Genomic DNA, 19,476 nt, shown 5'->3' with positions numbered 1-19,476 from the left:
TAAGCCTGGAACACCGAGCAGAAGAAGAACGCTCTTGTTGGAATAAGCACGTACCACGGCCTGGACCCCCATGGCAATACCAAGGCCCAAATGGTCACGGAACTGGTGCAGTTTGAAGCGGACCAAGCCCATTCTCAGAGCTCAGCGGACGCAGAAGTCAGCACCAGCTCAGGTGGTGCTGCTGAGGCCCAACCGCTGAATGCCGGCCCTATCTGCAACCAGGGGAGCGTGGACTCCCGCCTGCAGCTGGCTCTGCAACAATGCTCCGCAGATGACACAGAGAGACATCTGCAGCTGGTCTTGCAATTCCAAGAGGCGGAGAGAGCCCAGCGGGAGGCGGAGAGAGCTGAGCGGCAAGCGGAGCCGAGGTCGTCCCAGTCCAGCGGCAAGCCCAACAGCGCTCAGACTCCTAAACCCCGGCCTGAGTACTTTCCTGTGATGGAAAAGGTTGGAGACTTGGACACTTTTCTGCGGGAATTTGAGAAAGCCTACAGACAATACCGGCTGTCTGGGAACCAATGGGCCCGATAGGCCTGGATGTCTTCCTGGAGCAGAACAATATTGTATCATACAATTATTAGGTTCTGTAGAAGGACGTAGATCTGGGGATTTATTATGATGGAATACAGGCTGAACTGGATGGACAAATGTCTTTTTTCGGCCTTACTAACTATGTTACTATGTTACTATGATACCTGACCCCCGGGCTAAAAGGCAAAGCTCTGGAGGTGTTTGCTGCTCTCCCTCAAGATCAAGATGACAACTATGAGGCCATCAAGCAGGCCCTGATAAAGAAGTACCAGCTTACTCCTGAGGTTTACCGTAAAAAGTTCTGGAACCTCCAACGTGGCCCACACGACAGTTATAGCGATGTGGTGCATGAACTTGGGACCCACTTTGACCAGTGGACCCAAGGACTGTCAGTGACCACCTTTGCACAGCTGCGGGACCTGATGATCAAAGACCAGTTCTTTCATCTTTGCCCAGCTGAGGTTCGACAGTTCGTGATGGACAGAGCCCAAAGACGTGACGAAAGCAGCGCAGATTGCCGATGCCTATGAGGCCAACCGTAGATCGGAAGGGCGGAAGCCAGTCACCACCAGCTGGAGAGGGGGTAAGCCTGCAACCAATGCCAGTACCCCTGCCAGCCAGCACACCAGAGGTCCTGTCCCCGTTGCCAACAGCAACAGACCTACCCCCGAGTCCCGCAGTGTTTCCTGCAAGCGGCTTGGTCATATAAATCACCACTGTCCAGACAAGCCGAAGAACACCCCAGCCAAGGCCCCAGGGCCTAATGCAGCAGTTCTTTTGGTGGATGGGGCGATTGGGAGGGTGTGTGACAACGTACAGCACGTCACTGTGGGAGGCCATGTTGCTACAGGCCTCAAGGACACCGGGGCTGAACGAACTCTCATCCGACCCGAACTGGCGGCCCCTGAAGAAATCATTCCGGGGAAAACCCTGACTGTCACCGGGATTGGGGGCATCGGCTGTCCCCTGCCAATGTCCTGACTGTATATAGATTTGGGTGCCGGGAGCCGGGTGAAGGAAGTGGGGCTGTCTGATAACTTGCCCACTGATGATTTATTGGGGACTGATTTGGGGAGGATGGTTGCATACTACGTTCCTGACTCCCCTGCCTGATCGAATGCTGATGATAGCGATGGGAAATTGCATGTGTTACCTGTCAATGCTTTACCGATTAATTATGTACCTGATAACCATTTTTGTGAAAATGCCGAGGGTAATACTGCTGAGGGTATGTGCACACGGTGCGGATTCCATGCTGTTTTCCATGCGTTGTACAGTACCATGTAAACCTATGGAAAACCAAATCCGCTGTGCCCATGGTGTGGAAAATGCCGCACGGAAACACTGCGTTGTATTTTCCGCAGCATGTCAATTCTTTGTGCGGATTCTGCAGTGTTTTACACCTGCTTCTCAATAGGAATCCGCAGGTGTAAAACTGCAGGTGAAATCCGCACAAAAACTGCAGGAATTCCGCAGTGCATTTTACCTGTGGATTTTGCAAAAACGGTATGGGAAAATCCGCACACGAATCCGCAACGTGGGCACATAGCCTGATCATGCTGATGATGAAAATATGCATGTTTTTACCTGCTTATTTCTTAAGGATGATGTGTTCACAGGTGCAGGAGTGCTCAGCCACGTCACTCCGCGGGGTGGGATGGCTGAGGAACCCCTAACAGGAGCAAGCGATGGTGCTCAGGGAAATAGGGAGATGCATGGGAACCGTGAGGAAGGTGATACTGTGCAACTGACCAGTGCCACAGAGGAAGGTAACTGCCCCATAAGTAGCACTGCTCCTGGGATGTTGGGGGTGGATGGGGAGGTAGTACCCATAGCAACGCCGGTTGATGGGTCTGTGGAAATCCCCGGGGAGACAGCCTACGTAGCTGCTGTCACCCGCAGTCAGAGTGCCCGGAACGCAGATAATGTTCTGCCTTCTGGACCCTCCTCAGTCACGGGCGTGACTGAACCAGAGATAGACCCAGAGCAGGTCCCAAGAGGGTTCCCGTGGGGAAGGGATCATGATGTCGCTTCTGGCTGCCACTAGCCAGCAGTTCCCGGCCACTCTGCAATCAGATGCGAGCCTGGAGGATTTGAGACACCTCGTTGAGACTCCTGCCTCCGTGACTGATAAGGAGAGGGTGTTCTGGGAACAAGGGAGGTTGTACCGGGAAACAGTACCCGGAACATCCCAAAAGGAGTGATGGAGGGTGTCACAGATCACACTGTGCTGCCAACAATATGTCACGGATCCCGGGGAAGATACCTTTATCATCCCCACCACTCACACCAATTTGTCATGAACCGGGGTTGTTTGATTACCCCTGTTTCTTTCTGAAGGGGATTTATCTATATCCCAGTTCCGGTTTGGAGCTGACAGCTCTCTGGCGCCCCCAGAGGATCCAGAGGATCGTGGTGGACATTGTGGGCCCGCTGGCTGTCCCCAGCAGCTCTGGAAATAATAATAATAATAATAATCTTTATTTATATAGCGCCAACATATTCCGCAGCGCTTTACAGTTTAACAGTTTCAAACACAAAAGTCATAAGTAACAACGTTAACAATACAATAATTAAAGCAAAATAAGCCGCCCCTGCTCGTGAGAGCTTACAATCTACAATGAGGTGGGGGAGATGCAAAGTACAGGTGTGTATTTACAATGATGTATTTACAATTATGGTCCAGCCATCTTCAGGGGTTGGGGAATAGATGGGGATAGTGAATGGGCTACACACACACAAACATAACATAACTTTGATTAGTGAACGTGATAGGCCGCTCTGAACAAATGTGTTTTGAGCGAGCGCCTAAAACTATGCAAATTATGGATGGTCCTAATATCTTGGGGTAGAGCATTCCAGAGGATTGGCGCAGCACGGGAGAAGTCTTGGAGTCGGGAGTGGGAGGTACGGATTAGTGCAGAGGTTAGCCGAAAGTCATTTGCAGAGCGCAGTGGTCTGTTAGGCTGATAGACAGAAATGAGGGAGGAGATGTAAGGGGGTGCCGCACTGTGGAGAGCTTTGTGGGTGAGAACAAGTACTTTGAATTGTATCCTGTAATGAATGGGCAGCCAGTGTAACGACTGGCGAAGAGCGGACGCGTCCGAGTAACGATTAGCCAGATGGACGACCCTGGCTGCTGCATTAAGGATGGACTGGAGAGGGGAAAGTCGAGTGAGGGGGAGGCCAATTAATAGAGCGTTACAGTAGTCCAGGCGGGAGTGGATCAGGGCGACCGTGAGGGTTTTAGCTGTCTCCATGGTGAGAAAAGGGTGGATTCTAGAGATGTTCTTTAGGTGTAAGCGGCACGAGCGGGCAAGAGATTGTATATGGGAGGTGAAGGAGAGATCGGAGTCAGACATAACACCAGACAGCGCGCCTGCTGCCGGGGTGTTATTATGGTGCCACCCACGGAGAGGGAATTGTCAGATTTAGGGAGGTTAGTAGATGGTGGGAGCAGAAGAAGTTCAGTTTTGGAGAGGTTGAGTTTCAGATAGAGAGCGGACATGATGTTGGAAACTGCGGACAGACAGTCAGTGGCATTCTGTAGTACAGCGGGGGTAAGGTCAGGGGATGACGTATATAGTTGTGTGTCGTCGGCATAAAGATGGTACTGAAAGCCAAATCTGCTGATGGTCTGTCCAATTGGGGCCGTGTAGAGAGAGAACAGAAGGGGGCCAAGGACTGAGCCCTGAGGGACCCCAACAGTGAGAGGAAGAGGAGATGAAGTGGAGCCAGAGAACAGAACACTGAAGGAGCGGTCGGAAAGATAGGAGGAGAACCAGGAGAGAGCAGTGTCCTTAATGCCTAGTGACTGGAGCCTAGAGAGCAGGAGAGGGTGGTCAACAGTGTCAAAAGCTGCAGAAAGGTCGAGAAGAATGAGCAGAGAGTGGTCACCATTACGTTTTGCTGTCAGAAGGTCATTGGTCACTTTGATGAGTGCAGTTTCTGTCGAATGTAGGGGGCGGAAACCGGACTGTGAAGGGTCTAGGAGGGAGTGAGTGGAGAGGTAACGGGTAAGGCGGGAGTATATCAGGCGCTCCAAGAGCTTAGAGATGAAGGGGAGATTGGAGACCGGTCTGTAGTTGTTTGTGCAGGATGGGTCGAGGGTGGGTTTCTTTAGTAATGGAGTAATGATAGAGTGTTTGAAGGAGGAGGGGAAAATGCCAGAGGAGAGGGAGAGATTAAAGATTGTAGTTAGGTGACTTGTGACAACTGGAGAGAGAGACTGGAGGAGATGTGAGGGAATGGGGTCGGTAGTGCATGTAGTCGGACTAGAAGAGGAGAGGAGCTTGGAGACTTCTTCTTCTGTGATGGGATCGAATGTGGAGAGTGAGCCAGGGGCAATGAGGGGAGGGATGGGAGTCACTGAACTTAGTTGTTGGGAGCGGATTTCCTGATGGATATTGTCTATTTTCTCTATAAAGTGGGAGGCCAGGTCACCAGCACAAATATCTGTGATAGGGGCTTGTGCTTTTGGCCTGAGGAGGGAGTGAAAGGTGTCAAAAAGTTTCTTGGGGTTGTTAAATAGTGAGGAGATCAGAGTGGTAAAGTAGGTCTGTTTAGCGAAGTGAAGGGCAAAGTTATAGGTCCTTAACATAAATTTGAAGTGTATGAAGTCTTCTGGTGTGCGTGTTTTCCTCCATAAGCGTTCAGCACACCTAGAGGATCGCTGGAGAAATTGGGTTTGCAATGTGAGCCAGGGCTGTTTTATTCTGTTTTTGGAGGTCCTGAGGGTGAGGGGAGCTACTTGGTCAAGGGTGCTTCTAAGAGTGTCATTGAAGTGATGTACCGCCAGATCAGGACAGGAAAAGGAAGAGATTGGGGACAATGATAAGCGTAGGGAGTCTGAAAGTGTAAGAGGGTTAATGGCTTGTAGATTTCTGACTGAATGGTGTGTAGGAGGGTGCTGGGGTGAGCGAGGATATGTGAGTGTGAAGGAGAGAATGTTGTGGTCAGAGAGGGGAAGCGGTGAGTTATCTATGTAGGAGATTGAGCAGAGCCGGGCAAAAACCAGGTCCAGGGTGTTACCGTCCTTGTGTGTCTCAGAGGTTGAGAGCTGTGAGAGGCCGAGAGAAGTGGTTAGTGACAGAAGCTGGGATGCAGATGTGGAAGTGGGGCTGTTAATGGGGATGTTGAAGTCTCCCAGGATAAGGGTTGGTAGTTCTGAGGACATGAAGTGCGGCAGCCAGGCAGAGAAATGGTCCAGGAAGCGGGTGGGTGAGCCTGGGGGCCGGTATATGACCGCTACTCTGAGGGAGAGGGGGCGAAAGAGCCTGATGGTGTGGACCTCAAAAGAAGGGAATGAGAGTGATGGAACTGAGGGGATGACCTGGAAAGTGCATTGTGGGGACAGGAGTATGCCAACTCCACCACCAGGTCTGTTTGTTGGTCTCGGGGAATGGGAGAATTGTAAGCCACCATGGGTAATGGCAGCAGGAGAGACAGTGTCAGAATCCTGAATCCAGGTTTCCGTGAGGGCCAGCAGATTCAGAGAGTTTTTCAGAAAGTAATTGTGTAGGAAAGGAAGCTTGTTACATACAGACCGTGGATTCCAAAGGGCACAATTAAAAGAAGGAGGGGATGAAGGAGTGCAATTAATATTAGTAAGATTAGTAAGGTTTCGATGTGAGGTAGGGTAGGGGTTGAGGTTGGTGGATGGTGGACCGGGGTTTGGGGAGATGTCTCCTGATATCAGCAGGAGTAGGAAGATAAAAAGCAAGTAGCTTTTGGGATTGTATGAAGTTTTTTTATGCAGTCTGTTTGGGTAAGATGGACTGAGGTTTTTCAGGAAGGTGAGAAGTGCATGGGAGCTGTACATGGGAGAGGGAAGGAGAGAGGAGCTGATGTATATGAGTCGTGATGGAGGGGGGATTGGGCGGTGAATGTGGATTGCAAGGGAGCATAGGAGGATAGGAATAAAGCACATGGATAGACGGGAGAGCAGAGTGTGGGTTACCTGACTAACTGCCATGGAATAACTGCGGTATCACGACGCTTATCTTCTGTGACGCTTTGCTTATGGGACGCTAGCGTGCACCCCCACTTGCGTGCACCCCTAAGGAAGGTTCTAAATTTATAGCCCAGAAGAGATGGATTGTGGGAACTGGTTGAGGATAATTTGGCAGCTGGCTAGCACACCAGGGTTTTTTTTGTTTCTTTTTCTTTGAAAAGATGATCAAAGACACTCAGCCTGGTAAAATCTACTTTCACACCTTCCACCAGATAAGATCTACACTGATCCCAGTCATGGATAGTAAGAAAGCAATATGGAAAGCAATATGTCCTCACTGTGGTAGACTACGCTACCCGGTACTCAGAGGCAGTGGCTCTGTCCTCAACCAGGGCAGGTAAGGTGGCGGATGCACTGTTGGCCATCTTTTCACAGGTAGGATTTCCCAGGGAGATGCTGACCGATCAAGGGACCCAATTCATGTCTCACCTAATGGAAGCTCTCTGTAAGAGAATGCAGGTGAAGCGTCTAGTATCGAGTTCATATCACCCACAGACCAATGGCTTGTGTGAGCGCTTCAACTGTACCCTCAAACAGATGCTATGCATGCTGGTTGAGACCCAAGGATGTGAAGGAGATCGATGAGATGTTACAGCTGGGGGTGATTCAATGGTCAAAGAGTGTGTGGGCCTCACCTGTAGTTCTCGTGCCAAAGAAGGATCGGACCACCCGGTTCTGCGTGGACTACAGAGGACTCAACGCCATCACAGCCTCTGACGCGCACCCCATGCTGCGCATCGAGGAGCTGCTTGAGCGGTTAGCTGGCACCAAATATCTATCCATAATGGATCTGGGTCGGGGATACTGGCAGATTCCCCTGAGCCCCGAGGCGCAGGAGAAGTCCACCTTTATCACACCCTTTGGACTGTACGAGTCCACGGTCATGCCCTTCGGCATGAAGAATGCCCCTGCCACTTTCCAGCGGATGGTCAACAACCAGCTTCAGGGACTGGAGAAGTACGCGGTGGCGTACTTGGATGGCATTGCCATCTTCAGTTCCTCCTGGGATGAACACCTGCAGCTACTTCAAGAAAAGCTCAGGCGAATTCACCAATCAGGTCTGACCATCAAGCCGGGAAAGTGCCAGATGGGCATGATAGAGGTCCACTACCTGGGGCACTGGGTAGGCGGGGCTCCATGAAGCCAGAGCATGGCAATGCAAACAAGTTGTCCTGCCGGGGCAAACCTGCCGAGATGCGCATGGAGGAGTACCGAGACGTCCTGCCTCCATAGCACAGTCCAAAAGGGGGAGATGTCACAATAATGTGAATATGCCATGTTTGAGTATCTACCTAGAAGTTCCATGGCTTTCCAGATGCATGCTGTGGTCCTTTCTGACCCCCCTCTTCCCCTTCTTTTCTCTGTGTGTGTAATCCTTTACCCCTCATTTCCCCCTCCCTTTTCCCCCCTCAAGAATTTATATGGCTCCGTGCTGCGCAGACAAACCTCTCTACCTTACTAATTCCCCCCTCCCACCTGGTAATGGTTAAAACTGGTATACAAAGCATGAGCTTCTATCGTTCTTTGAAGGTTATATATATTGGCACCGATCAGGGCTAGAGATATAAAAATTATATGTTCCGGATGTCCATCGAAGGATCTATAACTCCTTGAAATAGCTAGAAGCTAAACCCAACAAGTGCAAAGAGCGGGTTTCTCCATAAGCGGGTCATGTAATTACAGTGTGTTTACACTTAAAAGAATCCCCCTGACGTGGTGCATATCTTGATCAATGTATCTTTCATATACGAGATTCATACAACGAGCTAGGCATAAAAATAGTTACCATAACTCTACGTAAAGGGGAGGTTTCAGCCTCTAAGTTACGTCACCACAGGGGGAGTGCCTAGCTTTTAGGCTAGGAAATAAGTGAGTGAAGCTGCAGTCTTCACGTGTCTTTGTCTGGGGTATTGCTGAGAGACAGGGGTGATGCATCTGTATATATGCTCGTCTTTCCCCCACTTCACACGGTCAGCCATCAGATGATATGACATAATGCAATGTAAGTGTTTTTCAACTTTAATCCCATTTTATTTGTAATTGTACTGTTCATACGATACTGGTCTTCTTTATAATATCTTTTTATACTTCTGTAAACACTGCCTGCCTTTTTGGAGTATAATATAAAATTACTAGCTTGTCTCTCCTTGCTCTATAACGTACGGTCACGTCCTCTGAAGTGAATTACGCTACTAATCTGGGTTGGCTCCGGACCAGTTAATAAATAAGAAATCGGAACAGGGGATTTGTCCTGTGCATTTGGGAGACTTTGTAGCGACGGACGGCATTGATAATTATTGTTCTCGGCTGAGTGGGAGTAGTTATATCGCCCTCGCTGCAGCGTGCCCAATAGCCAGTACATAGCAGGCAGCCTTTCTGGCGACTAATTACCCTAGGTGCAGTAGTCTGACTGAACTGAGAGTAAGGGGGATGCCAGAGAGCTGCAAGTTCCAAACCGGAACTGGGAAGTTGGATATAGATAAGAAAGAACTAGGGGCAACCTATCAACCCCGATTCATGACAAATTGGTGTGAGTGGTGGGGATGATAAAGGTATCCTCCCTGTGAACCGTGACAATGGTTGCTCGGCTGTATATGGTGGCTCGGTGGCATATGGTGGCTCGGCGGTATACAGTGGCTCAGTGGTATACGGTTGCTCGGCTGTATATGGTGGCTCGGCGGTATACGGTTGCTCACTGGTATATGGTTGCTCAATGGTATACGGTGGCTTAGGGGTATATGGTGGCTTAGCGGTATATGGCGGCTCAGTGGTTTATGTCGGCTTGGCGGTATATGGTGGCTCGGTGGTATATGGTGGCTCGGCGGTATATGGTGGCTCAGTAGTATATGGCGGCTCAGCGGTATATGGTGGCTCGATGGTATATGGTGTTTCGGTCGTATATGGTGGCTCAGTGGTATACGGCATCTCGGCGGTATACGGTGGCTCCACGGTATATGGTGGCTCGTTGGTAAATGGTGGCTCGGCGGTATATGTGTCTTGAGAAGGCAGTCTACTGTCTCTGATGTCACCAGTGGGTCGTGTGTTGTGAATTCTGCTCTTGGGTTCCCTCCAATGGTTGTAGGTGGGAATGCAGTTGTCTCTGAGTCACAGACCTGGCCAGGTGTATCGGATGATTACAATTCTGACTGGGATATTTAGGTGTGCAGGATCCTTTAGCCCTTGCCAGTTGTTCAATGTTCCTTGTGAAGTGTTGGATCACTTTCTGGCTTCTCCTGCTTGCTGCCAAATTCAGCAAAGATAAGTGTTTTGTTTCTGTGGCACACTGCAGTGTGCTTGTTTCAGTTTTATTCCTGCTCTGATTGTAGGATTCACTGGAGTTGCAGATTTACGCTCCTACATCTTTTAGTAAGATGTAGGAAGTTTTTGTATATTCTGCTGTGGATGTTTTGAAGGGTTTTTATACTGACCGCACAGAACTCTGTCCTATCCTGTCCTATCTAGCTAGAGTGGCCTCCTGTGCTAATCCTGTTTTTCTGCCTGTGTATGTTTTTTCCTCTCCGACTCACCACCAATATTTGTGGGGGGCTGTCTATCCTTTGGGGATTTTCTCTGAGGCAAGATAGTATTCCTATTTCCATCTTTAGGGGTATTTAGTTCTCCGGCTGTGACGAGGTGTCTAGGTGTGTTAGGTACACTCCCCGGCTACTTCTAGTTGCAGTGTTAAGTTCAGGATTGCGGTCAGTAAAGTGGCCACTTTCTCCAGTGAAAGTTCTCATGCAGCTCCTAGGTCACCGGATCATAACAGTCGTGCTGGGAACCAAGAAAAAAGGGAACATTTGACTTCTCCTAGCTGTTTGAAGGGAGATGTCAATTACAGCCTGACTATCTATTGTGGGAAGCTTTACACAAAGAATATCAGAGAAAATAATATATCCATTAAGGGCGTGGCCGTGGTCCAATCAAAAACAAGCAATTCGAATATCAGCTTGAGGGGCTGGTCTAGAAATCTGACCTCCAGGGTGACTCTGTAAATTTGGCTTGTACACATTCAAAATTGTTCACATGTGAGGGCAGCCTGGGAAGCTGATGTGATCCAGTCTATATTCATCCTACCCTCAGGGAGCAGAAGCAGACTACAAGTTAGCTATTTCTGTAAGTTTTCTCCTGTTTATTTTATACTGTTTGGCATAAGTTGTATGTCTTTATATTACCATATTGTTAGACCTTTTTTCTTTACTGTAAGCACTGAACCTTTTTTGTATTAAAGCATAAAACTTTAACAGTTGAACCTTGTATGTTCTAAAGAATCCATAGCCTGAGGTGTGTGAGCCTTATGAGTAGTAGACAGTATTAGTAATATTTCCAGGACTCGTGTGGCCTGGGTCAATGTGTGATTTATGCTTCCATTAAAGCATAGGACAGAGGTTGAATGCTGGACTGAGAGTGGGAAGATAGATTAACCCTTGCAGGCACAACCCCATGTCACGTGCTGAGAGCGGATACGTGATGAATTAGCAGCAGCATGGAGAGGGATCCGTGACAGTGGTATATGGTGGTTCATTGGTATATGGCGGCTTGGTGGTATACGATGGGGATATGTGATGTAGCAGGCACCGGAGGATATGGTGTCTTGTGATAATCCGTTTTCCTGTCTTTCCTGCAGTGTCTTTGGCCACCGCTCATCGCAACACTCGGACCAATCTGTGTAAATGGTGCGATAATTCCCATCCGGTCTGTGAGGGAGGAATCTGCTACACGAACTGCAGCCTGAGCTCCTACTGCGAGACGGCCGAGGAGATCTGCGTCACCATCTGGTGAGGAGCCGCTTCTCTCATCCTCCTGTGCTCTTCCCCATCATCTGCCCCAGCTCTAGGGCAATCACCTACCAACCTGGAACATGTCCGCACATTCACACCAAATCTGCTGTTACATCGTGTCTTATCCTCCAGTCACCTCCAGAGCTGCAGACACTATTCTGCTGTTACATCGTGTCTTATCCTCAAGTCACCTTCAGAACTGCAGTCACTATTCTGCTGTTACATTGTGTCTTGTCCTCCAGTCACCACAAGAGCTGCACTCACTATTCTGCTGTTACATCGGGTCTTATCCTCCAGTTACCTGCAGAGCTGCAGTCACTACTCTGCTGTTACATCATGTCTTGTCCTCCAGTCATCACAAGAGCTGCACTCACTATTCTGCTGTTACATTGTGTCTTATCCTCCAAAGCTGCGTTCACTATTCTGCTGTTACATCATGGATGTGACTATAGTATAAAACATGATTTGACTGCAGCTCTGGATGTGACTTGTGATCAGAGGTGGCCGCAATTCTGTCTTGTCGTGATGTCTGGTCGGGGATGATGTGTGTCAGGAACGTATAAATTATTTTCCATTGTTTCTGTAGGACCAAATCCTACTCTCTCTCTGTGAATTTCCACTCCCTCCTTTCAGGCAATTTTCCGTTTGGAATGTGAGTTTTTATTGCCTGTCAGCTAGCAGAGCTGAATGTGTTTTCCCTCCAAAGATTCCTTAGTCTTATAAGCAAAATACTCAGTCAAATTCAATAAGACACATTAATCCCAGAAACATGAAAATTAGATTTCCTGGATCTGGGCACTTGGGGTTAACGCACGGCAGCATTTTGCGGCATTTAGGGCCATCAGAAACCTGGGAAATGAATTTCTGCCCACCAGCAAATCACAGACATACCGTTCTTGGACTCTAAAGAATGGTAAATTTGCAGTGGTAAAAAATAATGTCAATATTGTTGGCATGTGAGCTTCCAGGCCAAAGATATGAAGAAAATTGGATATCCATAACTTTCCAAGCTTTGTGCACCTCCGAGAAAACATCCCATATCTGAGGTCAGCAAAGTGGGAAGCCTTAGCTTTATGGCCAAAGCATAAAACAAGAACGTCCATCTTTGGCATGCATTCAGAGCCAGGAGAGACAGCTGAACACCATGCTGTGGTACTGGATCATTTCTGTGGGATCTCAACTCCCGTTTATCGACAAGTCATACCTGTGACTGAGATTTAGTAAGTTTCTGTATTTTCATCCCTTTTATTTCATAACTGTTTGTACATTACTTGTATTTTGTCTTTTTTTGTAACATCATTTGTATCTTTTGTAAACACTGCCGATTCTTCTGGAGTAAACTTAAAAATTTGCTAGCTTTGTTCTCCTTGTTCTATGAGCGATCCATCATGTACTCCACGCAAATTCACGTTACCAACGGGTGCCCGATCCCTCTATAAGAGGTTGGTGGTGGCAGCATATATTTATGTGGTGTTGGGGACTTGATGGTGACTGGATCGGGGTATATATATGTTCCTACCAGGAACCGGTGGTATATACATCCCGTCACATCACGTGCCGCTCACTTTCTTATCCTCTGTCAATACCCTTATTGGCCAGCAGGGTAAGGTGGCGCCAGAGAGCTTCAAGTTCCTGAGTTAGGCTGCCATCACACTATCAGTATTTGGTCAGTATTTTACATCAGTATTTGTAACCAAAACCAGGAGTGGAACAAATAGAGGAAAAGTATAATAGAAACATCTGCACCACTTCTGCATTTATCACCCACTCCTGGTTTTGGCTTCCAAATACTGATGTAAAATACTGACCACATACTGCTAGTGTGACGGCAGCCTAAAAGTGAAGTTTTCTTGACAATGTGACTCTTGTCTTGCAGGAAGCAGCACAATGACAGCGTGCAAGTGACGACCCTCTGCCATCATCCTCAGCTGCCCCTGGAGAACATCCTGCTGCCCAGGTACAACACGGCGCGGTGCGTGATGCAGGCGATGGCGGCCGAGTCCCAACTCTTCTTTATCTGTGGCTGCGTGGAGGAGCAGGAGTGCAACGACAAACTCATCTTCTACAACCAGAGCGATGGTGAGGGGGAGACAGCGCAGCCCCTGGTGTACCCCGACCAGTGCACAGGATCATGGGAGGAGACAGCGCGGCCCCTGGTGTACCCCGACCAGTGCACAGGATCATGGGAGGAGATAGCGTGGCCCCTGGTGTACCCCGACCAGTGTACAGGATCATGGGAGGAGACAGCGCAGCCCTTGGTGCACAGGATCATGGGAGGAGATAGCGTGGCCCCTGGTGTACCCCGACCAGTGCACAGGGTCATGAGAGGAGATAGCGTGGCCCCTGGTGCACAGGATCATGGGAGGAGACAGCGCGGCCCCTGGTGTACCCCAACCAGTGCACAGGATCATGGGAGGAGACAGCGCGGCCCCTGGTGTACCCCAACCAGTGCACAGGATCATGGGAGGAGACAGCGCGGCCCCTGGTGTACCCCAACCAGTGCACAGGATCATGGGAGGAGACAGCGCAGCCCCTGGTGCACAGGATCATGGGAGGAGACAGCGTGGCCCCTGGTGTACCCCAACCAGTGCACAGGATTATGGGAGGAGACAGCGCGGCCCCTGGTGTACCCCAACCAGTGCACAGGATCATGGGAGGAGATATCGTGGCCCCTGGTGTACCCCGACCAGTGCACAGGATCATGGGCGGAGACAGCGCAGCCCCTGATGTACCCCAACCAGTGCACATGATCATAAGGGTAGACAGTGCAGCCCCCGGTGTACCCCGACCAGTGCACAGTATCATGGGAGGAGACAGCGCGGTTCAGGTTTCAGCTCCTGACCCATCACGTGCCCGATCCCAACAGCTCCTGATCCAGCACGTACCCGATTCCAATAGCTCCCTGTGTATACTGTGTATCCGGAGAGCGTGCAGATACTGTGTATCCGGAGAGCGTGCAGATACTGTGTATCCGGAGAGCGTGCAGATACTGTGTATCCGGAGAGCGTGCAGATACTGTGAATCCGGAGAGCGTGCAGATACTGTGTATCCGGAGAGCGTGCAGATACTGTGTATCCGGAGAGCGTGCAGATACTGTGTATCCGGAGAGCGTGCAGATACTGTGTATCAGGAGAGCGTGCAGATACTGTGTATCCGGAGAGCGTGCAGATACTGTGTATCCGGAGAGCGTGCAGATACTGTGTATCCGGAGAGCGTGCAGATACTGTGTATCCGGAGAGCGTGCAGATAATGTGTATCCGGAGAGCGTGCAGATACTGTGTATCCGGAGAGCGTGCAGATACTGTGTATCCGGAGAGCGTGCAGATACTGTGAATCCGGAGAGCGTGCAGATACTGTGTATCCGGAGAGCGTGCAGATACTGTGTATCAGGAGAGCGTGCAGATACTGTGTATCCAGAGAGCGTGCAGATACTGTGTATCCGGAGAGCGTGCAGATACTGTGTATCCGGAGAGCGTGCAGATAATGTGTATCCGGAGAGCGTGCTGATACTGTGTATCCGGAGAGCGTGCAGATACTGTGTATCCGGAGAGCGTGCAGATAATGTGTATCCGGAGAGCGTGCATATAATGTGTATCCGGAGATCGTGCAGATACTGTGTATCCGGAGAGCGTGCATATAATGTGTATCCGGAGAGCGTGCAGATACTGTGTATCCGGAGAGCGTGCAGATACTGTGTATCCGGAGAGCGTGCTGATACTGTGTATCCGGAGAGCGTGCAGATACTGTGTATCCGGAGAGCGTGCAGATACTGTGTATCCGGAGAGCGTGCAGATACTGTGTATCCGGAGAGCGTGCAGATACTGTGTATCCGGAGAGCGTGCAGATACTGTGTATCCGGAGAGCGTGCAGATACTGTGTATCCGGAGAGCGTACAGATACTGTGTATCCGGAGAGCGTGCAGATACTGTGTATCCGGAGAGCGTGCAGATACTGTGTATCCGGAGAGCGTGCTGATACTGTGTATCCGGAGAGAGTGCAGATACTGTGTATCCGGAGAGCGTACAGATACTGTGTATCCGGAGAGCGTGCAGATACTGTGTATCCGGAGAGCGTGCTGATACTGTGTATCCGGAGAGAGTGCAGATACTGTGTATCCGGAGAGCGTACAGATACTGTGTATCCGGAGAGCGTGCAGATACTGTGTATCCGGAGAGCGTGCACATAATGTGTATCCGGAGAGCGTGCAGATACTGTGTATCCGGAGAGCGTGCAGATACTGTGTATCCGGAGAGCGTGCAGATACTGTGTATCCGGAGAGCGTGCAGATACTGTGTATCCGGAGAGCGTGCAGATACTGTGTATCCGTAGAGCGTGCAGATACTGTGTATCCGGAGAGCGTGCAGATACTGTGTATCCGGAGAGCGTGCAGATACTGAGTATCCGGAGAGCGTGCTGATACTGTGTATCCGGAGAGCGTGCAGATACTGTGTATCCGGAGAGCGTGCAGATATTGTGTATCCGGAGAGCGTGCAGATACTGTGTATCCGGAGAGCGTACAGATACTGTGTATCCGGAGAGCGTGCAGATACTGTGTATCCGGAGAGCGTGCAGATAATGTGTATCCGGAGAGCGTGCTGATACTGTGTATCCGGAGAGCGTGCAGATACTGTGTATCCGGAGAGCGTGCAGATACTGTGTATCCGGAGAGCGTGCAGATACTGTGTATCCGGAGAGCGTGCAGATACTGTGTATCCGGAGAGCGTGCAGATACTGTGTATCCGGAGAGAGTGCAGATACTGTGTATCCGCACATTAAGCGCTGCGGAATATGTTGGCGCTATATAAATAAAAATTATTATTATTATTATTATTTATATCCGGAGAGCGTGCAGATACTGTGTATCCGGAGAGCGTGCAGATACTGTGTATCCGGAGAGAGTGCAGATAATGTGTATCCGGAGAGCGTGCAGATACTGTGTATCCGGAGAGCGTGCAGATACTGAGTATCCGGAGAGCGTGCAGATACTGTGTATCCGGAGAGCGTGCAGATACTGTGAATCCGGAGAGCGTGCAGATACTGTGTATCCGGAGAGCGTGCAGATACTGTGTATCCGGAGAGCGTGCAGATAATGTGTATCCGGAGAGCGTGCAGATACTGTGTATCCGGAGAGAGTGCAGATAATGTGTATCCGGAGAGCGTGCAGATACTGTGTATCCGGAGAGCGTGCAGATACTGAGTATCCGGAGAGCGTGCAGATACTGTGTATCCGGAGAGCGTGCAGATACTGTGAATCCGGAGAGCGTGCAGATACTGTGTATCCGGAGAGCGTGCAGATACTGTGTATCCGGAGAGCGTGCAGATACTGTGTATCCGGAGAGAGTGCAGATACTGTGTATCCGGAGAGAGTGCAGATACTGTGTATCCGTAGAGCGTGCAGATACTGTGTATCCGGAGAGAGTGCAGATACTGTGTATCCGGAGAGCGTGCAGATACTGTGTATCCGTAGAGCGTGCAGATACTGTGTATCCGGAGAGCGTGCAGATACTGTGTATCCGGAGAGCGTGCAGATACTGTGTATCCGGAGAGCGTGCAGATACTGTGTATCCGGATCCGGAGAGCGTGCTGATACTGAGTATCCGGAGATCGTGCTGATACTGTGTATCCGGAGAGCGTGCAGATACTGTGTATCCGGAGAGCGTGCAGATACTGTGTATCCGGAGAGCGTGCAGATACTGTGTATCCGGAGAGCGTGCAGATACTGTGTATCCGGAGAGCGTGCTGATACTGAGTATCCGGAGAGCGTGCTTATACTGTGTATCCGGAGAGCGTGCTGATACTGTGTATCCGTAGAGCGTGCAGATACTGTGTATCCGGAGAGCGTGCAGATACTGTGTATCCGTAGAGCGTGTAGATACTGTGTATCCGGAGAGCGTGCAGATACTGTGTATCCGGAGAGCGTGCTGATACTGAGTATCCGGAGAGCGTGCAGATACTGTGTATCCGGAGAGCGTGCTGATACTGAGTATCCGGAGAGCGTGCTGATACTGTGTATCCGGAGAGCGTGCAGATACTGTGTATCCGGAGAGCGTGCAGATACTGTGTATCCGGAGAGCGTGCTGATACTGAGTATCCGGAGAGCGTGCTGATACTGTGTATCCGTAGAGCGTGCAGATACTGTGTATCCGGAGAGCGTGCAGATACTGTGTATCCGGAGAGCGTGCAGATAATGTGTATCCGGAGAGCGTGCAGATACTGTGTATCCGGAGAGCGTGCTGATACTGTGTATCCGTAGAGCGTGCAGATACTGTGTATCCGGAGAGCGTGCAGATACTGTGTATCCGGAGAGCGTGCAGATAATGTGTATCCGGAGAGCGTGCAGATACTGTGTATCCGGAGAGCGTGCTGATACTGAGTATCCGGAGAGCGTGCAGATACTGTGTATCCGTAGAGCGTGCAGATACTGTGTATCCGTAGAGCGTGCAGATACTGTGTATCCGGAGAGCGTGCATGGAGATATCTCTTTCCGTAGTGCCCGGATCTGAACCTGACCAAGGATGAACACGACTGGCGACGCTGCAGTGACTGCACAGAATCCCTAAACTGTGAGAATGTGACGATGTAGAGACTGTGTGAGAAATGGCGCGATGGCGGGAGGGTCGGCGCAGTGCGATAGTTTCGGGTTGTTTACTTCTTGCTTTCTCACGTTTTCCATCTTTCTCCAGGCTACTCGCTGCTCCACAGCCGGGAGGCCGTGCCGGTGGCTGCCATCAGTTTGCTTCCTCCTTTCCTGTTGGCGATTTCCGTCACCGGCCTCTTCTACCTTTACCGTATCCATAGGCTGAGGAAGAGGCCGAAGTCATGGCCAAAGAGAGCAGCGCACAGTAGCGTCACATTACGCAGCCGGAGGCCCGGACAGCATTCCTGCCAACTGTCCTCTTCTCTGATGTCCTCCTCCCAGTGTAATATTAGCACCGCCTGCGCCAACAGCATCAACCACAACACCGAACTGCTCCCCATACAGCTCGACCACCGCGTAGGGAAGGGGCGCTTTGCCGAGGTGTGGAGAGCCAAGCTGAAGCACGCTGAGTCTGGGCACTACGAGATGGTGGCCGTGAAGATCTTCCCTGCCCAAGAATTCGCCTCCTGGATGAACGAGAGCAACATCTTCACCGACGCCAACCTGAAACATGAGAACGTGCTCCAGTTCATCACCATGGAGGAGCATATCAGCGGCACAGACAAGGAATACTGGATCATCACCGCGTACCATGCCAGGGGCAGCCTCAAGGACTACTTGAGCCGCCACCGCCTTAGCTGGAAATCTCTGCTGGACATGGCTGGCTCCATTGTAAGCGGCGTGGCCCATCTACACAGCGACTACACCCCGTGTGGCACCTCTAAGGTGGCCATAGCTCACCGCGACATCAAGAGCAGCAACATCCTGGTGAAGAACAACTCCGAGTGCGCACTCTGCGACTTTGGCATCGCGCTCCGGTTGGACCCGGTGCTTACAGCTGATGACTTTGCCAATAGCGGACAGGTGAGACATGAAGTCAACTGCCAGGAGAGCGTGCACGGCGGCGCACCTGCTCCTGACCTGAGCCTGGTGTGGTGATGTCATAATATGAGGCGTGTGGTGATGTCACAGTACACAACCCTCAATATTGAATTACCAAGAAGGCGACACAGTGAATGACAGAAATCACCTGACATCACCAATCTGCAAATAGTGAAGAACCTCTGGATTCTCCAGTGCGGAGTCTGAGCCTCGTGCAGAAATCCCGACACCTCCGACCTCGGCTGCGGTCATTAATGGTCGTCTGAGGAAGCTTCTGCCGCTGATTGTATAGATCATCAGGATTCTCTGCTGGCCGCTCCCGTGTAATCCCCAACCAATGACGTCCCCGATGTGCTCGATATAGAGAGGCCCAGAGATGCTGCAGTCAGCTCCTGTGTAATCACCGACCAATGACGTCCCCTATGTGCTCGATGGAGAGAAGTCTGGAGATGCTGCGGGCAGCTCCTGAGTAATCATCAACCAATGACCTCCCTAATGTGCTCGATGCAGACAAGTCCGTATACGCTGCCAGCAGCTCCTGTGTAATCACCAACCAGTGACGTCCCCTATGTGCTCGATGGAGAGAAGTCTGGAGATGCTGCGGGCAGCTCCTGAGTAATCACCAACCAATGACC

The 19,476-nt window shown here is 50.4% G+C and overlaps 1 protein-coding gene across 3 annotated transcripts in view; it reads left to right on the top strand.

Annotated features, from left to right (window-relative positions):
* LOC138644327 (TGF-beta receptor type-2-like) overlaps window positions 1-19,476 on the top strand; it is a 77,747-nt gene that overhangs the window by 49,504 nt on the left and 8,767 nt on the right. For all 3 annotated transcript variants that reach the window (XM_069732582.1, XM_069732580.1, XM_069732581.1), the window contains exons 2-4: window positions 11,169-11,319; window positions 13,199-13,401; window positions 18,006-18,823. In XM_069732582.1, the coding sequence (XP_069588683.1) occupies window positions 13,302-13,401; window positions 18,006-18,823 (918 nt within the window). In that variant the 5' untranslated portion in view covers window positions 11,169-11,319; window positions 13,199-13,301. The remainder of the gene's footprint in view (window positions 1-11,168; window positions 11,320-13,198; window positions 13,402-18,005; window positions 18,824-19,476) is intronic.

Source organism: Ranitomeya imitator, chromosome 7 (genome assembly GCF_032444005.1).
Source record: "Ranitomeya imitator isolate aRanImi1 chromosome 7, aRanImi1.pri, whole genome shotgun sequence".
Lineage (NCBI taxonomy): Eukaryota > Metazoa > Chordata > Amphibia > Anura > Dendrobatidae > Ranitomeya > Ranitomeya imitator.
Note: the sequence above shows the minus strand (reverse complement) of the source record. Positions and strands in the feature narration are given on the sequence as shown.